We start from the raw sequence: 22,042 nt of genomic DNA, 5'->3' as shown, positions 1-22,042 counted from the left end.
TGCATTTTGAAACAAAATTATTACATTGCATATGATTTTGGTTAAAGTTGATGCAAAGATTACATTGTTTTGAATAAACCTTGACTCCCTGACCCATAGTCCGCAATCAGTGAAGATAGGCAACAAAGCAGGTTCCACAATAATTCTCAACACCTGCAAGGCTGTTTTCTCAGCCCTTGCTATACTTCCTATACATTTGTGACTGTGTGGCTAAATGCTGCTCTAACTCCATTGACAAGTTTGAATTGACATCACCATAGTGGGCAAGATCTAAAACAATGACAAGACGAAAGACGAAACTTGAACTTTATTTTGCCTTCCATCACAATGAGGAATGTGTAGGAGTCACTGTGGTGGATGTTCATGTTAAAATATGGGTATTTTTTTAGTGATCTGTTGCTTTTAATTGTATGACTGACCTGGCCAATGAAATTCCACGTATGTTGCAAAACATACTTGGCGAATGAAGTGTGATTCTGGTTCTGATACATGACAGACAGATGGACAAAAATGCTGGAGAAACTCAGCGGGTGAGGCTGCATCTATGGAGCGAAGGAAATAGGCAACGTTTCGAGTCAAAACCCTTCTTCAGACTGATGTGAGGGTGGGGGGGGGGGGGGGGAGGAAGAAAGGAAGAGGTAGAGCGAGAGGGTTGAGGGAGAGCCGAGAAGGGGAGGAGAAAGTAACGACTACCTGAAATTAGAGGTCAATGTTCATACATGCTACATTTGTCGCTTTACCTCCCCCCTTGACTCCATTCAAGGACCCAAGCAGTCTTTCCAGGTGCGGCAGAGGCTCACCTGCACCTCCTCTAACCTCATCTATTGCATCCGCTGCTCTAGATGTCAGTTGCTCTACATCGGTGAGATCAAGCGCAGGCTTGGCAATCGCTTCGCCGAATACCTTCGCTCGGTTCACAAAACCAACCTGATCTCCCGGTGGCTCAGCACTTCAACTCCCCCTCCCATGCCGAATCCGACCTTTCTGTCCTGGGCCTCCTCCATGACCAGAGTGAGGACCACCATAAATTGGAGGAGCAGTACCTCATATTTCGCTTGGGCAGTTTGCACCCCAGCGGTATGAACATTGACTTCTCTAATTTCAGGTAGTCCTTACTTTCTCCTCCCCTTCTCAGCTCTCCCTCAGCCCTCTGCCTCTACCTCTCTTCCTCCCCCCCACCCTCCACCCTCACAGTCTGAAGAAGGGTTTCGACCCGAAATGTTGCCTATTTCCTTCGCTCCATAGATGCTGCCTCACCCGCTGAGTTTCTCCAGCATTTTTGTCTATCTTCGATTTTCCAGCATCTGCAGTTCCTTCTTAAACATACATGACAGACAAGAGAGTTTAGTAGCATGGTGTCAAGACAACCTCTCCCTCAATATCAGCAAACCAAAGTAGCTGGTCTTCAAATTTCTAGATTAGTACAGGTGTCAGAGGCTATGGGGAGAAGACAGGAGATTGGGGTTAGGAGGGAGAGATAGATCAGCCATGATAGAATGGTGGAGCAGACTTAATGGGCCTAATGGCCTAATTCCTCCTATCACTTATGATCTTATAAAAATTCAGGAAGCGTGCTGGAGTCCACGTTCTAGTCTGTATCAATTGTGCTGAAATGTAGACGATCAATAGTTTCAAGTTCCTCATTGCAAAATTCACCAATAATTTATCCTGATCCAACCACATTGACGCTACAGTCAAGAAAGCACACCATCACCGATACTTCCTCAGAAGGCTAAGGAAATTCAGCCTGTCTCCAACAACTTTTAGGAGTAGTTACACATGCATCATTGAAAGCATTCTATCCAGATGCATCACAACTTAGTATGGTAACTATGCCCAAAACTGCAAGAAATGCAGAGAGTTGTGAACGCAACCCAGTCCAACATGCAAACCAGCCTTCCCATAACTGATTCCATCTATACATTACCCAGCCTAGGGAAAGCAGCCATCCTAATAAAAGACCACATTCTCTCTTCTCCATTCTCCTGTCATGCAGAAGGCACAAAAAAACTTGAAAGCCTACCACCAGATTCAAGAACAGGACGGCACAGTGGCGCAGCCGGTAAAGCAGTTGCCTCACAGTGGCAGAGACCCAGGTTCGATCCTGTGCCTGATCCGCTGAGTTAATCCAGCACTTTATGTCTGTGGGCTGCACAGTGGCGCAGCAGTAGAGTTGCTGCCTTACATTGCCAGAGACCCAGGTTCGATCCTGACTACTGGTGTTGTCTGTACTCACACACAGGTTAAGTGGCTTAGGTTAAAAAAAAATTGTAAGTTGACCCTAGTGTGTAGGATAGTGTTAGTGTACAGGGATCGCTGATCGGCGCGGACTCGGTGGACCGAAGGGCCTGTTTCCGTGCTGTTTCTCCAAACTAAACTAAACTAGGCTACTTCATCACTATTATCAGACACTTGAATAGACGATCTCCAGATCTACCTCATTGTGGCCCTTGCACTTTCTCCATTAACGATGACACTAAAATATTCACTCTGTTTCTTTTCCCTTTTGCACAACTTTATGTTCTCTTGTATGGAATGCTTTGCCTAGATAGTGCATAAAACAAAGTTTTCAGTGTATCTTGGTACACATGACAATAATAAACCTATATCAATAAAATCAACTTAGTCCCTGGAAAATAAACGATTAGCACTTCCAGCACACAGATATAAGTTTCTGTAGAATGCTTTTGGTTGTTTACATATGTTCAAAATATACAGCATTTATCAACAGATTCCACAGAATTATTACTCAAGCAAGGCAATTCCTGCTAAAGCTTTCTGTGTAGATATGCTCATTAAGTATTACATTATTTACCTGCCTTAACGTCCTTTTAATCCAAAACTAGTATTTCCCCATAGGATTCTAACCATTATGACTTCCTTGACTTGTTTTCATCTGCTCCACATCCAAGTCTTACGGTAGTGGCTGTCAACAATACATCTGAAGATGTAATCACTCTTACCAAGAAAGTAGACTGTACAAAGTAGCCAAAGTACACAAAGTGGCATACCTTCGCCACTTTGTACAGTCTACTTTCTTGGTAAGAGTGATTACAGCAGCAGCCTCCAGACACCCCCGACCCCTCCTCCCCCCCCCCACCGCCACCTACTCCCTCATATCAGAATTTATTTTCTTAATTGGACAAGGTAGAGAAGATAATGAATTACAAATAGAACTCCTTACAAAAGATATACACTCCTTCCATTTTCAACAGAAGTTTGTCATGTCTCAGTGGCATTCCCAGAATGTGGCAGAGTGCCTCAAGAGTCACAGAAGTGATCTCATTACAATAATTTAAATTGGTTCAAAGCCAGACATAGTTAGCAGGAGGATAGGAGCCATAACCCAAGTTTGATAAGAGGGAACAAGGATTCTGGAATTTCAATAGTCCCAGATTGAGGGAGGGTAATGTGCAAAGAAACATCTTGATATTTGTTCAAAGGAACATACTGATTCAATGACCGCACCAAGACCCATACTGAACTATGGAAGCCACATGTGTATTCAGACCTTTGCCTGATATTTAATTTTATCTCCTGTACAATATTAACTGTTTGCATTTAATGTTGCGTCATCAACAACTTGTACTTTGTAGCACTTTGAATATTATGAAAGATATAAATCAGCAATGCCAACTTTGCAGTAACATCCAACAGATTGTGAACAAGTGTTATTCTGGCCTGGCAATGACAAGTACCACTCGATAACAGATGGTGTCAGGAATAGATAGAAATAAGGAACTGCAGATTCTTTACATCTTCAGATCAGATTCAGATTCAATTTTAATTGTCATTGTCAGTGTACAGTACAGAGACAACGAAATGCATTTAGCATCTCCCTGGAAGAGCGACATAGCAAATTATTTGAATAAATAATAATAAGTGTCCGGGGGGGGGGGGGGTGATTGGCAGTCACCGAGGTACGTTGTTGAGTAGAGTGACAGCCGCCGGGAAGAAGCTGTTCCTGGACCTGCTGGTTCGGCAACGGAGAGACCTGTAGCGCCTCCCGGATGGTAGGAGGGTAAACAGTCCATGGTTGGGGTGAGAGCAGTCCTTGGCGATGCTGAGCGCCCTCCGCAGACAACGCTTGCTTTGGACAGACTCAATGGAGGGGAGCGAGGAACCGGTGATGCGTTGGGCAATTTTCACCACCCTCTGCAATGCCTTCCGGTCGGAGACAGAGCAGTTGCCATACCATACTGTGATGCAGTTGGTAAGGATGCTCTCGATGGTGCAGCGGTAGAAGTTCACCAGGATCTGAGGAGACAGATGGACCTTCTTCAGTCTCCTCAGGAAGAAGAGACGCTGGTGAGCCTTCTTGATCAGAGTTGAGGTATTGTGGGTCCAAGAGAGGTCATCGGAGATGTTGACTCCCAGGAACCTGAAGCTAGAAACACGTTCCACCTCCGTCCCGTTAATGTGGATGGGGGTGTGCGTGCCGCCTCTGGACTTCCTGAAGTCTACAATGAGCTCCTTGGTCTTCTTGGAGTTAAGGGCCAGGTTGTTGTCAGCGCACCATGCTGCTAAGTGCTGGACCTCCTCCCTGTAGGCCGACTCATCGTTGTTGCTGATGAGGCCAATCACCGTTGTATCATCTGCATACTTGATGATGGTGTTAGTACCATTTACAGGTGTGCAGTCATAGGTGAAGAGGGAGTAGAGGAGGGGGCTCAGGGTTGAAGAGGTGTGCTTGTCTAACCTAACAGACTGGGGTCTGTTGGTTAGAAAGTCCAGTATCCAGTTGCAGAGGGAGGGGTCGATGCCCAGGTTACCGAGTTTGGTGATCAGTTTTCAACAGGGCAGGCAGCATCCCCAGAGAACATGAATAGGTGATGTTTTGGGTCAAGACTTTTCTTAACTTGCCGAGTTACTCCAGCACTTTGTCGGGTTTTTTTGTAAACCAGCATCTGCACTTCCTTGTTTCTATCTATTCCTGAAACACTGCTGTCCTCAAAGTAGGTGAAATTGCATTCACTGCACAAATTGCAGGAAAATGGGTGAGAGCAAAGTATTTAGAGGATTGCGGTAAGAGCTGTCATTACTCAAAAGTGCCAAATGGTCTCCTTTTATGTTATAATAACCAAGTAAAATATATTGAATGCAGGAAACAAAATGTCAGTAAACTACAGACAATTGGGGAGCAAAAACAAATGAAATATTCTTTATAAAGCTAGCTGATTACACCTTCCCCACAGAGGATAAACCCTTTTCACTCCTTTTCTTCTTGTGTACTGATAATCATGGTACTACAATATGTGTAGGAAAGAACTGCAGACGCTGGTTTAAATTGAAGGTAGACACAAAATGCTGGAGTAACTTAGCGGGACAGGCAGCATGCCTGAAGAAGAGTCTCGACCCGAAACGTCACCCATTCCTTCTCTCCAGAGATGTTGCCCTGAGTTAATCCAGCATTTTGTGTCTGCCCGCAACATCTGTCCATCATTCAGGTTCACGTACATGCCCCCAACAAGAATAGAAACATAGAAAATTGGTGCAGGAGGAGGCCATTCAGCCCTTCGAGCCAGCACCACCATTCAATATGATCATGGCTAATAATCCTGAATCAGTACCCCGTTCCTGCTTTTTCAGGGCAGAGTCTGCAGCATGGATGAAAATTCCCAGAACCTTCCAGTGCATTGCAGCTGTATCAATTCTTCAGGCAAGCTCATTAAAAGGACAACAGACCTACCATCACTGTTCTCCACTGTTAAGGTGACAGTATTACAGTACCACCAGGACTCTGTCTTTTGAAATGATAGACCTGCACCAACCAGTATGGTAGCCTCTTCCAGCATGAAATCGATAGACCACTGCCAACCATTATTATACTCTATTGGTTTCTCTGCGCAAGGACCTGGATCTGTTCTCCAGTTGCAAAGATTGGACCCATAGACATTGGGCTGGCCTGTGAACACAGCGCAGCTTTGTAATCAGGCTGGAGGTCACAGTCCAATGACTGACTTGAGCAACCAGGATCAATACAATGAGTGAGCCCAGAAACCAGTCTCTGGGTTGCCAAGGGACAGAGCCGAGTACTCTAAACAAGATTCCAAAGACTGGATTCAACAACAAAAGGGGATGCAGGGAAGAAAACAGACAGAGGGTGGCATGGTGAATGTCAACCCCACCCAGAGACAGCCACCGCCTACAGTATTCCCAGTTGCCATACAGTGTAGAACTCTTAAATCCACAAACCCTGCAACCGGATTAAGTGACCAGCTGCTTCCTGAAAAGATTCCCAGCCAAAGCCTCTCTGTTGGTTGGATGAGAAAGCGGGCATCCTGTATCAAAGTCATGAAGGAGAGCAAGTCTTCATTTTTTTGGAAGTCTTGTACTCTACAAGTATTGTTGGCGATTTGAAATCCAAGACATTTATCAGATATTAGACCAAGTGGGACCCAACTGTTACACAGGAGGCCTGGTCTCCCAACGCAATATTCCACCACTGAACCAGAGCCCCCAACTGCGCATGTTCGGCTGACGGCAGAATTTAATAAGTTAAAGTTAATAACTTTGCGTTTAATATTTCCATTACCTCTCCATCCCTATACCTCACCATCCCTCTTCCTACCCCATCCTAAATTCCCCTTCATTCTGCAAAACTTCAAAGGTTCAAAGGTTATTTATTAGTCACATACACCTAGGTGTAGTGAAATGCTTCTTGCCAGTGCAGCGCATAAAGAAAGAATACAGACATAACATTAATAAGAGGTTTAAACATAAAGAACATCCCCCCACAATGGCTCCCACCATGAGGGAAGGCACAAAGTCCAGTCCCCAACCCCAGTTCACCCATAGTCGGGCCCATTGAGGCCTCCACAGTTGCCTCTACGAGGCCCGATGTTCCAGGCCGTTCTCGCCGGGTGATGTTGCTCCGGCGTCGGGAGAATCCTCGCAGCGGCTTGGGACACCTGGAACGGCCGCTTCCGTACTGGAGGCCGCGGCTTCCGAAGCCAACAAGGCCGCGCCGGTTGGAGCTCCACTACTGGCGATCTCATCTAGAGATCCCAGGCTCCCGGTGTAAAGTCAGCGCCGCCGCCCGCAGCTGGCCGCTCCTCAAACCCGCAGCTCCGCGATGGTTTACTCGGCGGTCTTCAGCTCACCGGAGCTCCAGCGCGGCGACCCAGGCAAGGCATCGCCCGCTCCACGATAGCGCTCCAGCGCTGTGCCGCTGCCGAAGCCGTGGTTCTGGGCAGTGCCCGACAGGAAACGCCGCTCCAGGCCCGCTGGTAGGCCGCGAGGACGGGTCGAAGCTGCAGCCCGGAGAAAAGCTGCCTCTCCGACCAGGTAGGGACCCTGAAAGGTAGTTTCCCCCTTCCCCCCCCCACCCCCCACATAAAAAAGTCTAGAACTCCAGAAACAAAAACACTTTAACTAACTAAAAATAAATAACTCCCCTCCCCTTCACCCTCCCTCTTCTTTCCCCTCTCCTAAAACTCCCCTCCATCAAACCCTCCCTCACCTCTCCCTCCCTCTCCTTTTCCCTACCTTCAGTCACTCCCTCCCTCTGTCCCTCCAAATAAGCATGCAGGTACAGCAGGCAGTGAAGAAAGTGAATGGCATGTTGGCCTTTATAACACGAGGAGTTGAGTATAGGAGCAACGAGGTCCTTCTGCGGTTGTATAGGGTCCTTGTGAGACCACACCTGGAGTATTGTGTGCAGTTTTGGTCCCCTAATTTGAGGAAGGACATTCTAGCTATTGAGGGAGTGCAACGTAGGTTTACAAGGTTAATCTCCGGGATGGCGGGACTGTCATATGCTGAGAGAATGGAGCGGCTGGGCTTGTATACTCTGGAGTTTAGAAGGATGAGAAGAGATCTTATTGAAACGTATAAGATTATTAAGGGTTTGGACACGCTATAGGCAGGAAACATGTTCCCGATGTTGGGAGAGTCCAGAACCTGAGATTACAGTTTAAGAATAAGGGGCAAGCCATTTAGAACGGAGACGAGGAAACACTTTTTCTCAGTTGTGTCTGTGGAATTCTCTGCCTCAGGTGGAGGTCGGTTTTCTGGATACTTTCAAGAGAGAGCGAGATGGGGCTCTTAAAGATAGCAGTCAGGGGATATGGGGAGAAGGCAGGAACGGGGTAATGATTGGGGATGATCAGCCATGATCACTTTGAATGGTGGTGCTGGCTCGAAGGGCCGAATGGCCTACTCCTGCACCTAATGTCTTTGTATTGTCTATAACCCCTGTCCCCTCCCTACACCCCCCTCTCCCTCTATCCCCCTGCTCCCCCACTCCTGATCTCCCTCCTATCCCAACCCCCCCACTCTACCTCTTCACCTCCCCCACTGCCCTCTCCATCTATCCCCACCCTACCTCTCCCCCCTCCTCTCCCTCCCTACCCCCTCCTCTCCATCAATCCCCCCACACTCCTTCCTCAACTCCCCAGGATCTTGCTGTAAAGCACCGCCGGCCCCGTTTTCTCCACCACGTTAGTGATTAAGTTGTATTTGAGGCGGGGGCTATTGGGGGGGGATGGGCTGAGCGGCGTGGAGCCGGGGGAGGGAGAGGCCGAGGCTGTGTCGGGTGCCGCTCCTCTCCATCCCCATGTTCTCCCTCCCCGCGGGCGGGTCGCTAGCGCGGGCGGCCTCTCTCTGCCCCCGGACCCCACACCGGCTACAACTCCTTGTCCCGGATCCCGCTCCTCTCCCTCCCTGCGCTCTCCCTCCCCGCACGCCCGGTGCTGCTCCTCTCCTTCCCAGCAGGCCTGGAGCAGCAGTAAAATGGAAGAAACTTACCCGTGGAGCTGTTGTGAGGAAGGAAGAACAGATGGCGGTCTGAAATTGTGCAAAGGCCGCAACTGCTGTTGAGGACCTGTTAGGTGGCCTTTGTGATGCCAGTCAAGTAAAGACGGCAAGTGGTGGTGCTGTTTACATTTTTTTTTAAGTTTAAAATGTCAATAACTTGTAAAATATACCATCAATCTGAACGAAACTTAATACAGCACACCACAGGACAATGGTGAGCAAGGTGGGTGAAAATTGTAGCGCTATCGTGTACCGTTTTGGCGTAATTTCAGGATCACACTCACAGACAAATCACGGACATGCAGACATACAAGCAAACAAGAGTATTTTAGTAATAAATAGATATTATGCAATAAAATCTGACATGAGCCACATCTGGACATGTTCAGGAAGGTGATCAAAATCTTGATAAAGGAGGAAATTTTTAACGAGCATCTTACAGGAGAGGGATGGAGAGGTGCAGCTCTTTACAGAGGGAATCTGAGATTTGAGCACATCAGGTTACTGAGAAAAAAATGAAGTTTGAAAATAAGGATAAGAATTCTGTATGTTATATGTAATAAATGGTCTGCATAAAAACCCATCTAAAGCAAATCTGATGATCCGTTGCAAAGAACTTCAAACAGAAGTGCAGCAGTCTGCAATTTCCACCGGTAATTGTGATCACTTATTAGGATTTTAAACAGCGTGAAAATTCTCTTCAGCAGCTGATAAGCAATTTTAAATAGAACAAAAAATAATCAATTTTATTTTTGTTTGTGCGGTGACTAAACTACAGTAACCATTTTCTTCAACAATGTTTCACTAGAAGGTCACCAATGTAAATAAATAGCAAAAGGGTTTAACCAAACAAACAACTATGGAGAAGCAAGTTTCACACTTGAAAGTAAAATATTCCAGTACAAACTCCAGCCACTCCTTGATTGATAGCACCCCCTACTCTGAATAGCTTATGAGTTTCAAACCCGCTTCTGACTTTACAAAATCCAGCTGTAACATTTTTAGAAATGTTACATTGAAAGATATATTTATCAATAATTGAATTTAGCTGTCCACAACACAAGATCTCGAAGAAAAAAAGCAAGATAGTTCTCAGGACATCCTGACCAAAACTTATATTCAACACCACAATCAGATAATTTCATTAGTGTTTATTTTATTCTATTTTTTTAAATTTCAAAATAGACTTTATTCAGGTAATAAATATATGCAATACATGAACCGTGCAAAAAATTCATCTGACATTTTCAGAGGCTGTACAAAATATTCAATACAGTCTACATATATTGCTCAAATTTCACAAATTTATCCCCGCCCTAGCCACTCATGTGGCCCACTGGCGTGGAATCCCTTCCTTTATTTTGAGGGGCGTCTCCACCTATAGGACCGTGCTGAGCACTAAAAATAAATGGTGATGCCTCCCTTTTCAGGCATTGCAGTTGAACATGCTATATCAATAGAGAGAGAGCAAAAACAGTATTTTATTGACGAATGTAATATACTGAGAGTTTAAATGTTTCAATTTTGATCAGGGGTTAAAGCAAACTGTTCCACTGTTAATTCAATAAAGTTCTATTTCATACAAAAGGAAGGATTAAATCATTATGCTAATCAGTGCACAAAGCTCATGAACACTCCCTTCAAAAATCAGGAATGACAAAGTAGGCCAAAGTCCACAACAATGTATGAAACTCAAGACTGCCTCAGAATGTTTGGTGTATACTTAAAATTGTAGTGAAATTAAAACCTTTTCATCCAACTGCCAATTAACTGCAACAAGCAAGACTTAAACATTCTATAAACATTTCATCTACCCTCCTTGGTGGTGAAACAAAAGTTGTTTTTCATGCTGAGCTCATCTGTCAGCATTACAACAGCGTACACCACATCATGTGATGACTATAAACGCATGACACAGCCTAAACCCCACCAACCTGGGAGGGAGACTGTAAAAGTGATCTAAGTTAAATCATTATTTGCATTAGTACTTATGTTAATTAAAACAGGTTAAACATTACCTACCTTACTGCCTTATCTGAAACAGTCTTTGAAGGTTGGAAGCAAAGTAAGGAAATAGTTAGAACTACAACACTGTTGTTTGGAGGATTATTACATGAAGCAGAATAATGATCGCAATAAATTTTGCTCCACTGACCATTGAATCTGTTTAAAAGCCAGTGAGCCAATTTTATCAGCTCGACTGATCTGAAAACTGAACTTCACACTTTCTGTCCTTCAAGTGAAATGGTGAACAGTAAAATGGGGACCATATACTTTACACCACAGAGTGTTAACAATTAAAAAAACAAAATAATATATGGTGTATATAACCTCAAACAGAGCTGCTATTTTGTTTTATTGTGCTCATTCTCAAAATATGCTAAAAGGAAGTCTTCACCCAACACCGCTGCAGTCAAATGTAGGCACAAGGAACTATAGATGCTGGTTTACAAAACAAGTAAAAAGTACTTGGGTCAGGCAGCATCTCTGGAGAACATGGATTGGTGACGTTTCAGTCAGACAGTTGATTGCGTGGCAAGTCACAACGAAATAGAATGAGTTCATGAAGTGAAGGAGAATTTAAAATCCACTTACACTCAAAAAGCCATGATTCTGGTACTCTTTAATGATGGCACACAATCTTTAATGAAGGCATGAAACTAATTGTTCCATAACATCTAAACTCAGGACAGATGTGTTGAGATTCTCAAGCATCTATAATAGCTCAACGCTCAATAGAGCATCACTTTGCCTCATTAAATATCCTGTGGATTGGACCCATTTGACACTGTTATCCCAACTTCAGTCATCAAGCTGCATTATGCCAATGATTCATGGGTATATACATGTTTTGTGGCAGAATTTGGCCATGAAAACAATGGATTTTGTTTAGTATATATGCAAACCAAATATTTTCTTCTACAAACCCACAGAATCCAATGATAGTTTCTCAGTCTATTGTCTATACCTAAATACCTCTATCTTCATCTTCAACACTTGCTCTCCCGTTTATCACAGGTACTCTGAATTCTTGAGGACATCCCATCTACACTACATTCAAACTTTGCAGCATGGCCTCTTCCACACTGATACTGAAGAAACCAAACAGATACTGATGTTCACTCTGTGGAGACCTGCTTTCAGTCCACAGAAGCAACTGCTCTGGGTGCCAGCTACTTCATTTCACCATCCCACTCTCATTCTGATTTTTCTGTCTCTAACCAACTACACTATTACAACAAGCACAATGCAATCTAAAGGAATTTTACCCCATCTTTCATCTGGGCATTCTGCAGCCTTTGGACTCGACATTGAATTCCCTGACTTCAGGTACTCGTTCTTTCTTTCAGTCTTTATCAGAATTGGACACCTCTGCCTGTAAGCAATTTGACATGTTTTTTCGATTAGTATTGTATAGCCTGCTGGGCATGTCCCACGGGCTTGTAATTAACAACAGATTGCCGAGGCAAAGAAACACAATCTGATTGTAGTTGCATCTCCTACTGTTAAATGAAGCATTTGCTCTCATCCATGGTTTTATAGAAGGGAGGTCTTGCCTGAGGAACCTGTTGGGAGTTCTTTAAGGAGGTAAATACCAGGATAGACAAAGGAGTCAGTGGATATGGTTACCTGGATTTTCAGAAGGAGTTTGATAAATTGCCACACGCGAGGCTGCTTAAGAAGATGACGACACCTGGTATTAGAGGGCAGATACTAGCATGGATAGCAGGTTGGCTGGATGGCAGAGGGCAAAGAGTGGCAATATAAGGGGCTTTTTCTGGTCGGCTGCCAGTGACTAGCAGTGTTCCACAGGGGTTGGTGCTGGGGCCGCTACTCTTCACAGTGTACATCAATGATAGGGATGAGGAAATTGAAGGCTTTGTGGCCAAGTTTGCAGATGATACGAAGATAGGTGAAGGGGCAAGTGGTGCAGAGAAAGCAGGGACTCTGCAGAAGGCCTAGGAGAGATTGGGCCGAGAAGTGGCAGATGGAACAGCGTAGCAAAATGTTGTGTCATGCATTTTGGTTGTAGGATTAAAGGTGTAGAATATAGGGAGAGAATTTAGAAATCAGAGGTGCAAGGGGACTTAGGAGTGCTTGTGCAGGATACCCGAAAAAGTTAATTTGTAAGTCAAATCAGTAGTAAGGAAGGCAAACGCAATGCTAGCATTTATTTTTAGATGGTTAGAATACAAAAACAGGAATGTCATGTTGAGGCTTTATAGGGCACTGGTCAGACAGCCTTTGGAGTATTGTGAACAGTTTTGGGCCCCATATCTGAGGAAGAAATGTGCTGGAGAGGGCCCAGAGGAGGTTTACGAGAATGATCCAAGGAATTATTGGGTTAACATATGATGAGTGTTTGAAGGCTCTAGGCCTGTACTCGCTGGAGTTTAGAATGATGAGGGGGGACCTCATTGAAACTTAACGAATAGTGAAAGGCTTGGATAGAATGAATGTGGGGATGTTTCCCCTAGTGGGAGAGTCTAAGACCAAAAGCAATTTTCTCAGAATAAAAGGACGTACCTTTAGAAAGGAGATGAGAAGGAATTTCTTTGGTCAGAGGGTGGTGAATCTGTGAAATTCATTGCCACATATGGGCGTGGAGGCCAAGTCAATTGATATTTTAAGGCGGGTGTTTTTAAGGCGGATATTTTGACAGATTCTTGATTAGTACTCGTGCCAGACGGTATGGGTAGAAAGCAGGAGTAGGGGTTGAGAGGGAAAGGTAGATCAGCCATGAATGAATGGCGGAGCAGACCTGATGGGCCGAATGGCCTGATTCTGCTCCTAGAACTTATGAACTGTTACCTATTGGTTCAAGCACAGCTTCTTCTCCTCAACCATCAAACTCTGGAATCACACTGCACAACCCTACCTCATTAAAACAAACTGCAGTGGGCTTTTAAAAGATTGCACTGTATATGTTGCTTGCACTATCATGGACTGATAACCTCGTAAAACAGGCAAGTTATAGACAATTTTATGGATTATTGTGTATGTATTTGTTGTGTTGTTGCATTAAATTGTCTATAAAGCTACAGCAAATAAAAATGTCATTGTTCTGTTCCTGGTGCATATGACAATTAAACACTTCACTTGACTCTCTTTACATTTCCTTTATTCTACCCATCCCCACTCCCATTCTCCAGTTAAAATCTAATTTGTATCATTTTTCTCCTACTCTGACCAATGTTCTCGGACCTGAAACATTAAATATTTCTCTTTCCACACATGATGCCTAATCTGCCACGTATTTCCAGCAGTTTCAGTCTTTAAGATTTTCACTGTCTGTGGCTATTCGATTTTCACCTCTTTCTGTTCCAAGGGATCAATTCTAGTTTCTCTATTCTATCCATGTTAAACCTCTTAACCTAGAATCATTTTAGTTAATTTCATGGCCCTTGATAGCAAATGTGCCCAGTGAAGAAATTACTCCTCCTCTTAGTCCTAACCTGAGTTTGTGCCATCTTATTCTGGACATCCTAGTCACGGTAACCCCCCCCCCCCACCACCACCACATCCAATCTATTGTCAGAATTTTGTATATTGCAACGAGATCCCCCCACCTCCATTCTTCAAAACATTTTTGCGTACAGGCCAAGTTGACCCAGTCTTTCCATACACAACAGTCCCACATCACAAGTTATTCAGGTGAGGTTCTGCTGCTATATCAGTATATACTTTCTCAAGTGATAAAGACACACCTTAGCATTGTCTCGCCAGAGACATATAATTGTTGAATGAATGTCAGTTCAACATTTCATCCAATAAAGGTCAACATACAGTGTCCTCCATAATGATGGGACAAAGACCCATCATTTATTTATTTGCCTCTGTACTCCATAATGTGAGGTTTGTAATAGAAAAAAATCACTTGTGGTTAAAGAGCACATTGTCAGAATTAATCAAAGGGTATTTTTATACATTTTGGTTTCACCATGTAGAAATTACAGCAGTGTTTATCCATTGTCCCCCCCCCCCCCCCCTGTCCCCCCCCATTTCAGGACACCATAATGTTTGGGACACATGACTTCAAAGGTGTTTGTAATTGCTCAGGTGTGCAGGTATAAGAGAGCTCTCAGCACCTAATATATCCTCCATCTTTACATCACCTTTGGAAACTTTTATTGCTGTTTATCAACATGAGGACCAAAGTTGGGCCAAAGAAGGGAATGGCAGGCCAAGGAAGACATCCACAGCTGATGACAGAAGAATGATCTTTATAATAAAGCAAAATCCCTAATCAACTGTCCAACAGATCAGGAACACTCTTCAGGAGTCAGGTGTGGATTTGTCAATGACCACTGTCCGCAGAAGACTTCATAAACAGAAATACAGAGGCTACACTGCAAGATGCAAACCACTGGTTAGCTGCAAAAACGGATGGCCAGGTTACAGTTTGCCAAGAAGTACTTAAAAGAGCAACCACAGTTCTGGAAAAAGGTCTTGTGGACAGATGAGATGAAGATTAACATGTATCAGAGTGATGGCAAGAACAAAGTATGGCGGAGAGAAGAAACTGCCCAAGATCCAAAGCATACCACCTCATCTGCGAAACACGGTGGTGGGGGTGTTATGGCCTGGGCATGTATGGCTGCTGAAGGTACTGGCTCACTTATCTTCATTGATGATACAACTGCTGATGGTAGTAGCATAACGAATTCTGAAGTGTACAGACACATCCTATCCGCTCAAGTTCAAACAAATCCCACAAAACTCATTGGCCGGTTAATTCTACAGCAAGACAATGATCCCAAACATACTGCTGAGAGTAACAAAGGAGTTTTTCAAAGCTAAAAAATCGTCAATTCTTGAGTGGCCAAGTCAATCACCCGATCTGAGCATGTATTTGAGCATGTATTTGATATGCTGGAGAGAAAACTGAATGGGACTAGCCTCCAAAACAAGCATAAGCTAAAGATGGCTGCAATACAGGCCTGGCAAAGCATCACCAGAGAAGGCACTCAGCAACTGGTGATGTCCACGAATCGCAGACTTCAAGCAGTCATTGCATGCAAAAGATATGCAATAAAATACTAAACATAATTACTTTCATTTACATGTCATTGCTGTGTCCCAAACATTATGGTGCCATGAAATGGGGGGACTATGTATAAACATTGCTGTAATTTCTACATGGTGAAACCAACATTTATTAAAATGCAGCGTAGGTTTACAAGGTTAATTCCCGGGATGGCGGGACTGTCATATGCTGAGAGATTGGAGCGGCTGGGCTTGTATACTGTGGAGTTTAGAAGGATGAGAGAGGATCTTATTGAAACATATAAGATTATTAAGGGTTTGGACACTCTAGAGGCAGGAAACATGTTCCCGATGTTGGGGGAGTCTAGAACCAGGGACCACAGTTTAAGAATAAGGGGTAAGCCATTTAGAACGGAGAACTTTTTCACACAGAGAGTTACGAGTCTGTGGAATTCTCTGCCTCAGAGGGTGGGTGAGGCCGGTTCTCTGGATACTTTCAAGGGAGTGCTAGGTAGGGCTCTTAAAGGTGGCGGAGTCAGGGGATATGGGGAGAAGGCAGGAACGGGGTACTGATTGGGGATGATCACCCATGATCACATAGAATGGCGGTGCTGGCTCGAAGGGAGTTAGATGTGGCCCTTGTGGCTAAGGGGATCAGAGGGTATGGAGAGAATGCAGGTACAGGATACTGAGTTGGATGATCAGCCATGATCATATTGAATGGCGGTGCAGGCTCGAAGGGCCGAATGGCCTACTCCTGCACCTAATTTCTATGTTTCTATGAAGGGCCAAATGGCCTACTCCTGCACCTATTGTCTATTGGCACTGTACCACTTTCTACATTGATTGCTTGCATGCTTTTAGTGACTGGTGTACAACAACAACTGGGTTGCTTTCTATATCAACATTTCTCAATTTAAATAATATTTTGCCTTTCATTTTCCTTTATTAAAATGCTGGTAACAACCAAGCCCAACCTCATACTCACTCAGCAGCTGCATGTTTGCAGCACAGATCAGAAGGCAGGACAGTCATTTCATACTTCAGGACTTAAGACGACTCCATCACCAACATAGAACAGTACAAACCTGGCACAGGCCCATCGGCCCACAATGTCTGTCCTGAACACGATACCAAGATAAACTAATCTTATCTACCTGCACATGATCCATATCCCTCCATATTATTGTGCCTATCCAAAAGCCTCTTAAACACCACTGTTGTATTTGCCTCCACCACAGCCACTGGCAGCACTTTCCAGCCACTGAAACCCCTGTCCCACTGTACGAGTTCATTCAAAGAGTTCTCTCGAGTTTCCCCTAATTCGAACTCGGAGATTTACGGTAATGGCCACTTGTCGGTACTCGGGGCTCTCGTGGACATTTTTCACCATGTTGAAAAATCTTCACGAGTCTTCCCTGCCGTTAGCGAGTCTTCCCGAGTACCTGCCGTTAGCGTTACGAGCCACTAAGAGATGTCCCCAAGCTCCGACATACCCACTACGTTCATTCTCCGTGCTTACCACGAGTTTGATTTTTTTTTAAACTCGGGAGAGCTCTTGAATGAACTTGCATCGTGGGACAGGGCCATAGGTCATCAAATATGCAACCAAGTTAATGACGCTGCACCCTCACAGCTCTGGCAACCTGGGTTTGATCCCAAGTGCAAGTATTTGTGGAGTTTGCAGTTTTACCCCAGACCAAGTGGGTTTCCAACAAGCTCAGTTGAAGCCCACATTCCAAAGATATGCCATTGAATTAGTAGCGGCTGGAACTGACCTTTTTTTGTGACAGTAAACCACAAAAGAATAAAAGGAGAGTTCCTAGGTATGTGAAAGAATAAGTGTTTAAGAAGGAACTGCAGATGCTGGAAAATCGAAGGTAGACAAAAGTGCTGGACAAACTCAGCGGGTGCAGCAGCATCTATCGAGCGAAGGAAATAGGCAATGTTTCTGGCCGAAACCCTTCTTCAGACTGAACCTTTCTTCAGCCTATTTCCTTCGCTCCATAGATGCTGCTGCACCCGCTAAGTTTCTCCAGCACTTTTGTCTACCATGTGAAAGAATAAGTTGCTTATTCTTTCCTACAGGAAAATAAGACAGCTGGAAAGTGATAGTGTGGCTCTGGCAGAAGTTGGCCTATACCCAAAGAGCCAAATGTTGGTTCTTGAGGTGGGCAACTTTCATTCCAACTCTGCATATTCCACTCACTTAGTACCAATCCTAACCTCGTCACCAAACCAGCTGACAAGGATGGTGGTTGTGGTCTGGCAGATTGATCTCTACTCTGTGGAAGCCAGATGTCAACCTCGGACACCTCCTTGTACTTACTCCCTGACCTTGACCACTGACGATTACCAGGCTACTATCTCTAAAACCAGTGCAGAATGTATCGATCGCTCCGACACATACTCGAACCTTATAGTTCCCCAAACCTGCACAGCCCATTTCTATCTCCTTCCCAAAATCCACAAACAAGACTATCCTGTGTAAGAAGGAACTGCAGATGCTGGTTTAAACCGAAGATAGACACAAAAAGCTGGAATAACTCAGCGGGACAGGCAGCATCTCTGGAGAGAAGGAATGGGCAATGTTTCGGGTCAAGATACTTCATCAGACAAGACTGTCCTGGCAGGCACATTGTTCCGGCCTACTCCTGTCCCATTGAACTCTTCTCCAAATACCTTGATTCTATCTTGACTCCCTCCCTTTGCTCAGTCTCTTCCAACCAACATGCAGGATACCTCACAAGCTCTTCACCACTTCAATAACTTCCAATTCCTTGGATCGCACTCGCCTCATCTTTGCCATGGACAACCAGTCTCTTTACAACTACATTCCCCATCAGTAAGGCCTTGCCAGCTATACCCATGTTTTTGCTGGACACGAGAACATGCCTTGCTGCAAATGCACACCAGCACCATTCCTCAATTCTTTCTAGCGACATCAATGATTGCTTTGAAGCTGCCTCCTGTACTTGTGCAGATCTCGTTGATTTTGCTTCTAACTTCCATCCTGCCCTTAAATTCACTTGAACTACGTCTGACATCTCACTCCCTTATCTCAATCCCATATCTACAAACGTCGATTACAAACCCATCAACTGCCAAAGCTGCCTTGACCGCAGCTCCTCCCACCCTACCTCTTGTCAACACTATCCCCTACTCTCAATTTCTCCGTCTTCATTGCATTTGCTCCCAAGACGTGGCTTTCCACTCTGACATCAAAAATGGCCTCCTTCTTTAGGAAACATGCTTTCTCCCCAGTGGTTGTGAATGAATCCCTCTCCCATGTCTACTCCTCTTTGTCCCACAGTGCTGTTCTCACCCACTTCCCCCAGGTGGTACAAGAAAGTTTCCCTAATCTTCACCTTTCACCCCAGCATCCTCAGCACCCACACATCGCTCTCCGACATTTCCGCCACCTTCAACATGATTCCACCACCAGTCACATGCTCCTGACCCCACACCCTTCCTCAGCAATCACACTTTCTGCAATTCCTTGGTTCACTCATCCCACCCAGCTTGCCCCTCTCCAGGCACTTTCCCCTGCAACCGCTGGAAATATAAACCTTTTCCCACAACACTCATCCTTGTACTCCAATAGCCCTTCCAGGTGAGATCGAGATTCAGTTGCACCCAGCGTTATCTATTGTATCTGATGCACTCCTTGTACCTTCTGAAAAGTCCAGAGTGGATATATATATATATATATATAGTGGAAGTTGGACAATTTTATACTGGACAATTTTTTTTTACATTTATCATGCCAATTAACCTACAAACCTGTACGTCTTTGGATTGTGGGAGGAAACTGAAGATCTCAGAGAAAACCCATGCAGGTCACGGGGAGAATGTACAAACTCCGTACAGACAGCCCCCGTAGTGTAGATCGAACCCGGGTCACCGGCGCTGCATTTTGTTGTAAGGCAGCAACTCTACCGCTGCGCCACCGTGACTGCCCTGATGCGGCCTCTTTTACATGGGCGAGACCAAGCACAGACTAAGTGATTGCTTCGCCAAACACGTAAAATCTGTCTCCCTAGGCATCCTGGAACTTCCAGTTGCTAACTATATTGACTTTCCTTCCCATTCCATAGCAAACTATCGGTCTCCTCCACTGTCAGAATGGAGCATCACCGAATAGGACAAACTGCACATAGTCTGTGTGGTAGCCTACAATCCAACAGTTGAACACTGAATTTTCGAATTTACAGTAATACCACTCCCCCCCCCCCCCCTCCACCCTCCACCCTCCACCACACCACCCATACCCCATCCTCTCACCCCAATGCACACACATTTCCAACCACCACCTGTTCATTTTCCCTCCTCTCCCTTTCATCTCTCATTCACGCCATGCCCCCTTTACTGACTCCTTCCACACATATCTCTTCCTCTGGTTTACGATACAACTTAATTTATCCCAGGAGGGAAATGGATCAATTTCAGTTCACTTCTCGTCTTTCCTCATCTGACATAGAGTCTTACAGCTTGGAAACAGGCCCTTTGGTCCAACTTGCCCACACCAGCCTACATGTCCCATCTCCAATAATCCCACCTTCAAAACATTCTTTCAACAAAACATCAGTTTGTGTCCTTTTCACTATCTCCACCATCTCCCAATCACGTGCATCCACCTATCACTTGACTGGTTTGTTCCACCCCTCCCTCTACTCCTTCAGTCTGAAAAAAAAACGGTCCCGATCCGAAACATTATCCTGATGCTGCCTGACCCGCTGAGTACCTCCAGCACTTTGGGTTTTTTTGCACAAGATTCTAACACCTGCAGTCCCTTGTGCAGATGGTGAAATCTACAGCACAATCCTGTACATGCACACGCATACTTACTCTTTACAGTAATAATTGAATTTCTCGAAGTTAATATGGCTTTACCACACCAATTTCATGTCACTAACCTTATTTTTTAAATAATCTCGCAGGCCTTATCGTTTTCTATTAACATATTTTAATCTCAAAACTGATCTATATATCTAGTAAATGACCACATGATAACGAGCGTTTTGAAGTGCATGCTATAATTGTCCATGATTTCTCATTTTCGTGAGGTGGAAAAAAAATTGTTAATTTTGAGAACGTCGTAAAGATGTTAAATAGCGATCACCAAACTTCAGTGCAGTTATGGTGCCTCGGATTTGTTCCCCTTTTGCTTTTCAGCCGGGTAAACAAAGTTGTACGCACGTTTTCTTAATAAATCTGCTTACCCCGTGTTTTGTAACATCTTCGGGATAGTACTGTAACGGCAATGTGCAAAAATAAACCCGACCCGGTCGCAAATCGTCGGTGTGGTGGGGGTGGGGATGTAAGGTCGCAAAGACTAATCAATGAAGGCTCCACGCTGGAGATGCCCTTTGCTCCACTTTCAGTGCAACCGTCTTAAGAGCGAGCTGGTGCGGGGATATTTTTTCAGTAAGGATAGAATATAAATCACTGCAACTAAATTGTTTTTTTTAATTAAAAGTCCCCACTGGAAATCATTCCATAGCGCGTTTTCCAGCCTTTCCACACTCCCTTCCTATTTCACCAATGCCCCCAAAATCCCCATTGACGTTCTGCTTCCCTGCAGTCATTGGTGAAAGGTACCGTCAATCAGCAAGCCTTGACTCATTTCCGTTGGGCCAGAATCTCTTGCAAACTTTTGAGAATTGTGGGGTTTTTTAAAAGCCAGTTGGAGTTGCTTCATCTCATTCAGTAAGAACAATATTTTCTTCTCACACTTAAGTGCATAATTATTTTTTAAAGGATCGCAGATTTTCACTTTCCTAGAAAAGGAAGCCGGAGAGCAGGAACTGCATGTGGAGGAAGGAACTGAAACATGAACGTAAGAACAAAAAATGAACTGCTGACTGAGGGACAGGCAGTATCTGGAAAAGCATAGCGGTGGTCAGCAAAGATCCTATATGATCTTTGGTGGTCAGGACTGAGAAAACAGAAGGGAGATAGCCAGTAGAGTGAGGCAGGTACTGCAGACGATAGGTGGAACTGGGTGAAGGGTGAAATGATGGTTAGATGGGGAAGGATTGAGTGTGCTGCCCGTGGCTTGATTGATAGGTAGAAAAAGATAGGAAGAGTGAAATGAGTAGGTACACAAAAATGCTGGAGAAACTCAGCAGGTGCAGCAGTATCTATGGAGCGAAGGAAATAGGCAACGTTTCGGGCCGAAAACCTTCTTCAGACTGATGGTCTGAAAAGAGTAGATGGAGACAGGAAAGGGGGAGGGGAGGATGGCTGAAAGGCGATAAGTGGAGACACAAGAGGCTATAGATGCTACAATCTGATA

The 22,042-nt window shown here is 44.6% G+C and overlaps 1 protein-coding gene across 1 annotated transcript in view; it reads right to left on the bottom strand.

Annotated features, from left to right (window-relative positions):
* hsdl2 (hydroxysteroid dehydrogenase like 2) overlaps positions 1-21,312 on the bottom strand; it is a 145,921-nt gene extending 124,609 nt beyond the window's left edge. Inside the window, exon 1 of the mRNA XM_033018182.1 lies at positions 20,967-21,312. Coding sequence (XP_032874073.1) covers positions 20,967-20,983 — 17 coding nt within the window. The 5' untranslated portion in view covers positions 20,984-21,312. The remainder of the gene's footprint in view (positions 1-20,966) is intronic.
* Between the last annotated feature and the right edge of the window lie 730 nt (positions 21,313-22,042).

Source organism: Amblyraja radiata, chromosome 3, assembly GCF_010909765.2.
Source record: "Amblyraja radiata isolate CabotCenter1 chromosome 3, sAmbRad1.1.pri, whole genome shotgun sequence".
NCBI lineage: Eukaryota > Metazoa > Chordata > Chondrichthyes > Rajiformes > Rajidae > Amblyraja > Amblyraja radiata.
This window is presented reverse-complemented; position numbering and strand designations above follow the sequence as displayed.